The sequence below is a fragment of the Microtus ochrogaster genome, unplaced genomic scaffold (genome assembly GCF_000317375.1).
Source record: "Microtus ochrogaster isolate Prairie Vole_2 unplaced genomic scaffold, MicOch1.0 UNK49, whole genome shotgun sequence".
NCBI classification, from domain to species: Eukaryota; Metazoa; Chordata; class Mammalia; order Rodentia; family Cricetidae; genus Microtus; species Microtus ochrogaster.
The window spans coordinates 2677717-2687175 of NW_004949147.1; the positions used below are offsets into that span (position 1 = coordinate 2677717).

Consider the following 9459-nt stretch of genomic DNA (forward strand, 5'->3'; position numbering starts at 1 on the left):
TGTAGACCAGGCTGGTCTCGAACTCACAGAGATCCGCCTGCCTCTGCCTCCTGAGTGCTGGGATTAAAGGCGTGCGCCACCACCGCCCGGCTTCCTTTCTTTTTCTTATAATAAATGAGAGGTTTTCTATTATGACCTGTAGTCAGACTAGAATGAAAACTCAGTATTTCATTTTATTAGTTTCTTAATTTGTACAGATTTGAAAGTTACTCTAATAACTAACAGATTTGCTAGAACGATGAGTTGACTTAAGTATTCTTTTTTTTTTTCTGTTTTCCACTGAAGGTGTTAGAAGCTACAGGAGTTTATGGCTAATTTTTCCTTATTATTGAAACACAGTAATAATGCCTTATCAACCTCCCTTTCCAACAGTTATTTTTTCCCATGATATTTCAGCTTTTATAAATAAAAATTTATTGATTGATTATGTATACAGTGTTCTCCCTGCACATATGCCTGCACACCAGAAAAGGGCACCAATTCACATTATAGATGATTGTGAGCCACCATGTAGGAGCTGGGAATTGAACTCAGGACCTCTGGAAGAGCAGCCAGTGCTCTTAACCTCTGAGCCATCTCTCCAGCCTTAGTATTTCTGCTTTTAAAAGCAAGTGATCTGAATGAAAGGTTTTCTTGCCTTTTTGTATATGTGATGTATGTGTTTTAAGTGAGCTTTATTGTAATTGGTTCCATAATTATCAGAGCATCACTGCAACTAGAAACATGTATACACGTAAGTGGTTTTTTTGGAGGGGAACTTTGAGACAGGGTTGCTCTGTGTAACCCTGCTTGTCCTGGAACTCACTTTGTAGACCAGGCTGTCCTTGGACTAAAAGAGATCTTTCTACCACTGCCTCCTGAGTGCTGGGATTAAAGGCTTGTGCCACCATACCCAGATGTAAAGGCAGATGAAGTATTTGGGATAGAGGTCATATGACCTGCAAAAGTATAACATATTCACTGTCACAGAAAAAGCTTAATGACTTTGAAACTAGACCTTGATCAGATGCCACTGAATAGCATTTCAAGTTAAGTAATTACTTCACAGTACATAGTTACTGCTTCCTAACTATTATTCCAAAAATTTCATGGAGTGTCTTTGACATAGTAAACTGTAATAGGGAATTCACATATTCCCTGTCAGTGTTGTTATTTCCTTTTGGTTTTTTTTGATTAGTAACTATCTCAGTTCTACTTGTAAAGTTGTCCAAATAGGGAAATATTTTTGTATAGCAATACATTTTAAGTTCCTCAGGGATTTGCTGTAAAATCGTTGCCGTGGTGAACTTTGCTAAACAGCTAATCCTAGCTATACTTACATGTTTGTTTTAAAGTGTAGCGCTTCCTAATCTGTGTTTTTCTTTCAGTAGCTCTGTCTGTGCTTTTGGTCCTGCTACAGCAGTTTATTCTAGTCCTGTAATTGCAGGCATTTAAGTAGTATAATTTCCAGATTTATTTTTTTTATCTTATTTTATTTTATTTTATTTTATTTTATTTTATTTTAGTTTTTCGAGACAGGGTTTCTCTGTGGCTTTGGAGCCTGTCCTGGAACTAGCTCTTGTAGACCAGGCTGGTCTCGAACTCCCAGAGATCCGCCTGCCTCTGCCTCCCGAGTGCTGGGATTAAAGGCGTGCGCCACCATCGCCCGGCCCAATCAATCTTTTTTTTAAAAGTGTCTGGGGAGTGGCACATGGCATCAATCCTAGGGAGGCAGAACCGGGCAGATCCTCTGTGACTTCAAGGCCAGCCTGTCTACAAGACCTAGTTCCAGGACAGCCTCCAACGCTACAGAGAAAACTCTTTTTAAAGACAAAAACAAAACAAAACAAAACAAAAGAAAATTCTGGGAGAAAATGATGTGGGAAATTTATTGGTCTTGGTATAAGTCCTATGATCTTTAGAGCTAAAATGATTAAAGTCATACTTGGGCTGTACCCCTAACTGACCTCCAACCTTTGATGTATTCTCTTTCAAGCAATTGGAGTATCTTGTCTATGTGAGTATACATATTGGTGTGTGTATATACATATATGTGTGCAGTTGCAAATACATTTTTGAACTTCTGTGTAGAGGTTGGAGGTTGATATTGGATGTCTTCCTCAGTTGCTCTCCATCTTGTTGAACAAAGCAAAATACAATTTTAAAATAAAAGATTCAACTATTTATGTTTTGTGTGTATGTAAGTGATTTGCCTGCATGTATGTCTGCATCATGTGTGTTCTCAGTGACTATGAAGATTAGAGGAGGGTGTTGAACCCCTGAAATTGGAGTTAATAGACAGTTTTTAGCTGTCATGTGGATGCTGGGACTTGTACCTGGGTCCTCTGGTAAAACATTCAGTGCACTTAATTGCTGAGCCACCTTTTCAGTCCCTGTATCTTATCTTTGAGGTTTCTCACTGAACTTGGAAATCATCATTTAACTTAGATTGCCTGGCTCAGGGATCCTTTTTTTCTCTGCCTCCTAGTGCTGGGGGAATTACAAGCAGTTTGCCTGGCTTTTTTTTTTTGGCCTGGCTTTTTAAATATAGGTCTGAGAATCCCAACTCAGGAACTGAGTATAGCAAAACATTTAGACCAGGTCATTTTCTCAGTTCCCAATTAAAATATTTTTAAAAAATAGGCTACCATTTTTTTAAGTTAAAAAAATCTTACCACACGTGTGTGTATCTTTACTGCATGTATGTCTGTGTGCTATGTACATTCCTGGGCAGCCTGCAGAAGTCAGAAAAGTGCATCAGATACCCTAGAGCTGTAGTTACAGATGGTTGTGAGCTGCAGGGTGCTAGTACTTGAACCCTGGTCTGCGAAGAACAGGTAGTCTTAACTACTAGGCCATTCTCTAAGCACTGTCATCATATTTTTAGAGAACAAAAACAGCTGTGTGGTGGTGCATGCTTATAATCCCAGCACTTGGGAAGGCAAGAAGATCATAAATTGAAGTTAACCTATAGCATTTGAGAATAGCCTGAGATACACGAATGAGATTGCCTTAAAAAAATGTCAAGAAAAAGTAACAAAACCAGGAACTTAGGGACTTTTACATTTGTTTCTTTATTTTTTGTGACTGTTTAAAAAAATTAAAAATGTGAAGAGAAGTCACACCATGCAACTCATATAGGTTTATTGGAAGAGGAGAGAGAAGAGGCAGAGACCGGTCCCTGGATACAAGAGTGGTGTAAGAGAAAAAAAGAGAGAGGGAGAGATAGAGAAAAAGAAAAAAAGACATAGATGGGCAGGTGATGAAGGATGTCCTTTTATTATATATGTGTTGCTTTTTATTGGTAAGTGAATAAAACTGTTTTGGCAGAGTAAAGCCAGGAGGGCAATCTGAGCAGAGATATATAGAGAGAGTAGACGGAGGCAAGAGGCGCCATGTAGCTGCCAGAGATGTTTGCCGGAACCTTACCCGGTAGGCCACAGTCTCGTGGTGATGCACAGATTAATAGAAATGGGTTGTTTTGAGGTATAAGAGCTAGCCCATAAAAAGCCTAAGCTATTGGCCAGGCAGTGTTAATATAGTTTCTGTGTGATTTTCTTTCTTTCTTTCTTTCTTTCTTTCTTTCTTTCTTTCTTTCTTTCTTTCTTTCTTTCTTTCTTTCTTTCTTTCTTTCTTTTTTTTGAAACAAGGTTTCTCTGTAGCTTTGGTGCCTGTCTTGGAACTAGCTCTTGTAGACCAGGCTGGCCTCGAACTCATAGAGATCACTTACCTTCTGAGTGATGGGATTAAAGGAGTGTGCCACCACTGCCCGGTGTGTGTGTGTGTGTGTGTGTGTGTGTGTGTGTGTGTGTGTGTGTGTGTATTTTCTGGGCCTGAGCAGTCAGGAGCGAACAAGCAGTCTCTGGTTGCATGCAGTCTCACCTTTTAAAAGGAAATGCAGCAAATGTGCACAGGAGGTGCTCTTAGTGGCTGCAACTGAGGATGTATCCTGTCAGGACCCTAAGGGCAGGTCAGTACAGATGCCTAAATACTTATACTGACTGCAGTTTCCCCTTTCTACTTTCCTCCTGTTCCCTTATCCCCACTTCTTTCTCTTCCCTCAATCTGTTCCTCTTCTGTCTCTATTCAGAAGGATGCTCACCTCCCATGGATATCAAGTTGCAGTAAGACTGAACACCTTGTATTAAGGCTGGTCAAGGCACTCAGTATGAGGAATAGAGTCTCAAAAGCCAGCAAAAGATCAGAGATAGCCCCTGCTCCCATTGTAACGTTTCAAGTCCCACAAGAAGACCAAGCTACACAACTATCACATATATGCAGAGGGCCTAGGTTGATCCCATGCAGGCCCTGTTTGTTGGTTCAGTTTCTGTGAGCCCAGTTTAGTTGATTCTGTTTTTTTTCTTTTTCTTTCTTTTTTTTTTTTTTGTGATTTCCTTGACTATTCTGGTTCCTACAATCCTTCCTCCCTCTTTTCAGCAGGATTCCCAGAGTTTAGCTTAATGTTTGGCTCTGTGGGTATCTGCATCTGTTTCCATCAGTTGTTGGATGAAGCCTTTCTGATGACAGTTGGGCTAGGCACCAATCGCTGAGTATAGCAGAATATCATTAGACATTATTACATTGACTTTTTTTTTCTTCCAGTTGTATTTGGTTTTATCATAGGTCTCTGGGCTATCCAGTCTCTGGGTCCTGTCACTCCAGTCAGTGTCAGGGGTGGGCTCATTCTTATTGCATGTGTCTCAGACTGGACCAATCATTGATTGGCCACTCCCACAATCTCTGTACCACCCTTTCGCCAGCACATCCCATAGATAGGGCAGATTGTAGGTTGAAGCTTATGTGGCTGGGTTAGTGTCCCAATTCCTCTACTGAAGTTTTGCCTGGTCACAGAAGATGGCCAGTTTAGGCTTCATATCTCTTATGTTAAGAGTCTTAGCTGGGGTCATCCTTGTAGATTATTTGTTTGGTTTTTCAAGACATGGTTTCTTTGTGTATTCTTGGTTATCCTGTGAACTCTACCTATGAGCCATGTGAGCACACGCTCGTGCGCATGCACACACACACAAATAAATGTTTAAAAAAATAAGCAAATGGATGCTAGTGTTCACATGACACACAGAGTTCAGAGGACAACTTATAGGATCCTTCAACCTTCTGAGTCTCAGGATTGAACTCAGGTCAGGCTTGGTGGTAGGCACCTTTACCTGCTTGAAATATCTTGCTATTGCCCTCTTTTACATTTAGAACAGAACCTCAGACTACAAGGAACTGTGTAATCCGATACCTTCATATCTTTGACCTCATCTTTTTACTGCTTTCCTTCTTGGCTTGAACCACAGTGATTTCATTTCTCAAAGTTCCAAATTTGTTCTTGGTTGAGACATTTTTGCCTTCTTCATTGCTCTTAGCTTGAAGCATATCTCTCATGTGTTAGCATAATTGGCTTCTGCATGCCTTGTAGGCTTTACCACCTTGGAGAAGTTAAAGTTACTGCACACTACTGATAACTAAAATAGCGTGCTGGAGCTCTTTAGTATAATGATAGGCAAACTGCTGCCCACTAGCCAAATCCTGCCGGTGGCCTGATTTTTGTCTTGTCTGAGAGCCAAAAATGTTTTTCATATTTTTAAGGCTATAAAACAAAAGACAAACAAAAAACTTCATGCGAAAGACTCTGTGTTCCCCAAAGTGTAAAATATTTTCTATCTATCCTGTCCTTTACAGAAAAGTACTTTCTGGAATTATTTTGTTCATTTCTTTCCTTGTTTTGTCCATTATACTCCCCCCATGCTTTCTTGTTGAGTCTTGGAATGTTGATTGTGTGAAAGAATTGAGCAAAAATAAGAAATATTATAATTGCAGTTGAAAAGCCAGCAAGTGATAAAAGTGATAGTTGAGACTTCTTCCAAAATAGACAAAGGTGGTTTATTAAAGTCAGTTCATGACTCTGAACGCCTCTCATGATAATATGTATAGAAGATGCAAATGTGAGTCTATAAAGTATATCTCTGAAATTGTTGAAGTAATTAACAGTACATGTATCTGAAAACTCTCCTTCCATTGGGCTTAGCAGCAAATGTATTTATCTATTGAGCCACCTGCCTCTTCTGGGATTAAAGGTGTCTGCCACCACCAACCTGTGAAATGTTTAACTTAAGCAATAAAAATGTTTGCTAAATTGATATATTTATTAATGTATATGTAAACTGCTTATTCCTTTCAACACATTTAAAGTGATTTTTAGATTTATTTATTGTATTTTTATGCATATGAGTGTTTATATATAACACTCATATATACTGCTTGTATATATATAGTGTGCCATGCGCATAAGCCAAAAGAGAGTACTGGATTTTCTGGAATTGGAGTTACAGATGATTTTTTTTTTTTTTTTGTTTTTTGAGACTGGTTTCTCTGTGGCTTTGGAGCCTGTCCTGGAACTAGCTCTGTAGACTAGGCTGGTCTCGAACTCACAGAGATCTGCCTGCCTCTGCCTCCCGAGTGCTGGGATTAAAGGCGTGCGCCACCATCGCCCGGCGAGTTATAGATGATTTTGAGCCACCATGTGAGTGCTGGGAACTGAACCTGGGTTCTTTGTAGAGCAACAAGTGCTCTACAACAACTGCTGAGCCATCTCTTTTGCCCCTTATCATGTGTTTTTAGGCATGAATACTCTTGATGGAATGATGGAACTCTATTACCTTTTAGTGGGCATGTTAGACTTAATAAACAAAAACCTAAAATAAAAATAATCATATGTTTAGGTTGTGTATCAAGTTCTCTGATTAAAAAGTAAGTAAATAAAGAAAAGGGGAGATACAATAAGGAGATGCAGAACAAAGGGTTATTTTAAAATTGTTTTTTATTAGTTCGAGACCATCCTGGTCTACAAGAGCTAGTTCCAGGACAGGCTCCAAAACCACAGAGAAACCCTGTCTCGAAAAAACAAAACAAAATTGTTTTTTATTGGCGGGTGGTGGTGGCGCACGCCTTTAATCCCAGCACTCGGGAGGCAGAGGCAGGCATGTGATAGTTGTTTTTCTGTGTCTGGGTTATCTCACTCAAAATAATGTTTTCTAGCTCCATCCATTTTCCTGCAAAATTCAAGCTGTTGTTATTTTTTTCTGCTGTGTTGTACTCCATTGTGTAAATGTACCACATTTTCCTTATCCATTCTTTGATTGAGGGGCATTTAGGTTGTTTCCAGGTTCTGGCTATGACAAGCAAACCTGCTATGAACATAGTTGAGCACATGTCCTTGTGACATGATTGAGCATCCTTTGGATATATACCCCAAAGTGGTATTACTGGGTCTTGAGGAAGGTTGTTGTTTCCTAATTTTCTGAGAAATCACCACACTGACATCCAAAGGGGTTGTACCAGCTTGCATTCCCACCAGCAATACGGAAGTGTTCCCTTTACCCCACAACCTCTCCAGCATAAGTTGTCATCAGTGTTATTGATCTTGGCCATTCTTTCAGGTGTAAAATGGAATCTCAGAGTTGTTTTAATTTGCATTTCTCTGATGACTAAGGATGTTGAACATTTCCTGCCAGCCGTTTTAGATTCCTCCGTTGAGACTTCTCTGTTTAGGTCTGTACTCCATTTTTTTTTTATTGGATTATGTGATCTCTTGGTGTCCAATTTCTTGAGTTTTTTGTATATTTTAAAGATCTTTTCCATTCTGTAGGCTGTTGAGGTCTTTGATCCATTTGGACTTGAGTTTTGTGCATGGTGATAGATATGGGTCTATTTTCATTTTTCTACCTGTTGATATCCAGTTATGCCAGCACCACTTGTTAAATATGCTTTCTTTTTTCTATTTGATATTTTTTGCTTCCTTTTCAAAATTAGGTCTTTGAAGAATTTTGCTGGGATGTTGATGGGCATTGTGTTGAATCTGTTTAATACTTGTTATTTTTTTTAATAAATTTATTTTATTATGTATACAGTGTTTTGCCTGGGTGTATACTTGTACACCAGAAGAGGGCACCAGATCTCATTGCAGATGGTTGTGAGCTACCATGTGGTTGCTGGAAATTGAACTCAGGATCTCTGGAAGAGTAGTCAGTGCTCTTAATCTCTGATCCATCTCTCCAGCCCCCGTTAATACTTGTTCTTGTTGTTAGGATTTTGTGTTCAGAAAGCTGCAGTCAATATGCTTGTTAAGGATTTCATTTTGGAACACAGAAAGCAATATTCAATTTGACTGCTCAGTGTTTCTATCTTTATGTTACAGTTCTTTTGCCAAGAAGATGGTTTTCCAAGTCCTGAATGCATACTGTCCGTTCTGATGGGACAAGATCCAATATGAATGTAAGTGATGGAGGAAGACGACGCTTTGAGGATAATGAACATACATTACGAATATATCCCGGGACAATTTCAGAAGGAACAATTTACTGTCCAATTCCTGCCAGAAAAAACTCCACAGCTGCTGAGGTGATTGATTCTCTTATAAATAGACTTCACCTAGACAAAACAAAATGTTACGTCTTAGCAGAGGTAAAGGAATTTGGTGGAGAAGAATGGATACTCAATCCAACCGACTGTCCAGTTCAAAGAATGATGTTATGGCCTCGGATGGCTTTGGAAAATCGCTTGAGTGGAGAGGATTACCGCTTTCTTCTGAGAGAAAAAAATCTTGATGGATCAATCCATTATGGTAGCCTTCAGTCATGGCTACGGGTAACCGAAGAACGCCGCAGGATGATGGAACGGGGTTTCCTTCCACAGCCTCAACAGAAAGACTTTGATGATTTATGTAGCTTACCTGATTTGAATGAGAAAACTCTTTTAGAAAACCTACGGAATCGCTTTAAGCATGAAAAAATTTATACTTATGTTGGCAGTATTCTAATAGCTATTAACCCATTCAAATTTCTTCCTATTTATAACCCTAAATATGTCAAAATGTATGATAACCACCAGTTGGGAAAACTTGAACCCCACATATATGCTGTGGCAGATGTAGCGTATCATGCTATGCTTCAGCGCAAAAAGAATCAGTGTATTGTGATTTCAGGAGAGAGTGGTTCTGGAAAGACACAAAGCACAAACTTTCTTATTCATCACCTTACTGCCCTCAGTCAGAAAGGATTTGCTAGTGGAGTAGAACAGATTATTCTTGGAGCTGGACCAGTACTTGAGGTAAGGTATATAAAAACCTCTTTCTCTCTCTCCCTTTCTCTCTCTTCATAGCCCTGGCTGTGCTAGAATTCATTATGTAGTAATTGCGGCTAGCCTTGAACTCACAGAGATCCCACCAACCTCTGCTTACTTGGTGCTGGGATTAAAGGTATGTGCCACCACACCCAGCTAGACACAGTTTTCTTAAATCTTCAAGAAACAATTGGTAGATTTGAAAAGATGAAATAAAACTATAATAATAGACATCATTTTTTTTATTGAGAAAAGGAAAAAAAAGTATCCGCCTCCTCCCAGCCTCCCATTTCCCTCCCCCTCCTCCCACCCTTCTCCCCCTCTCCCAAGCTCCTCTCCCCCTCCCTCTCCAGTCCA

General features: G+C 39.5%; 1 protein-coding gene across 1 annotated transcript in view; it reads left to right on the plus strand.

Moving 5' to 3' along the window:
- Positions 1 to 9459, plus strand: part of Myo9a (myosin IXA) — a gene marked incomplete at its 3' end in the record, with an annotated part of 191454 nt that overhangs the window by 23239 nt on the left and 158756 nt on the right. The window contains exon 2 of the mRNA XM_013354586.2: positions 8180 to 9090. Within this exon, the coding sequence (XP_013210040.1) occupies positions 8215 to 9090 (876 nt within the window). The remainder of the gene's footprint in view (positions 1 to 8179; positions 9091 to 9459) is intronic.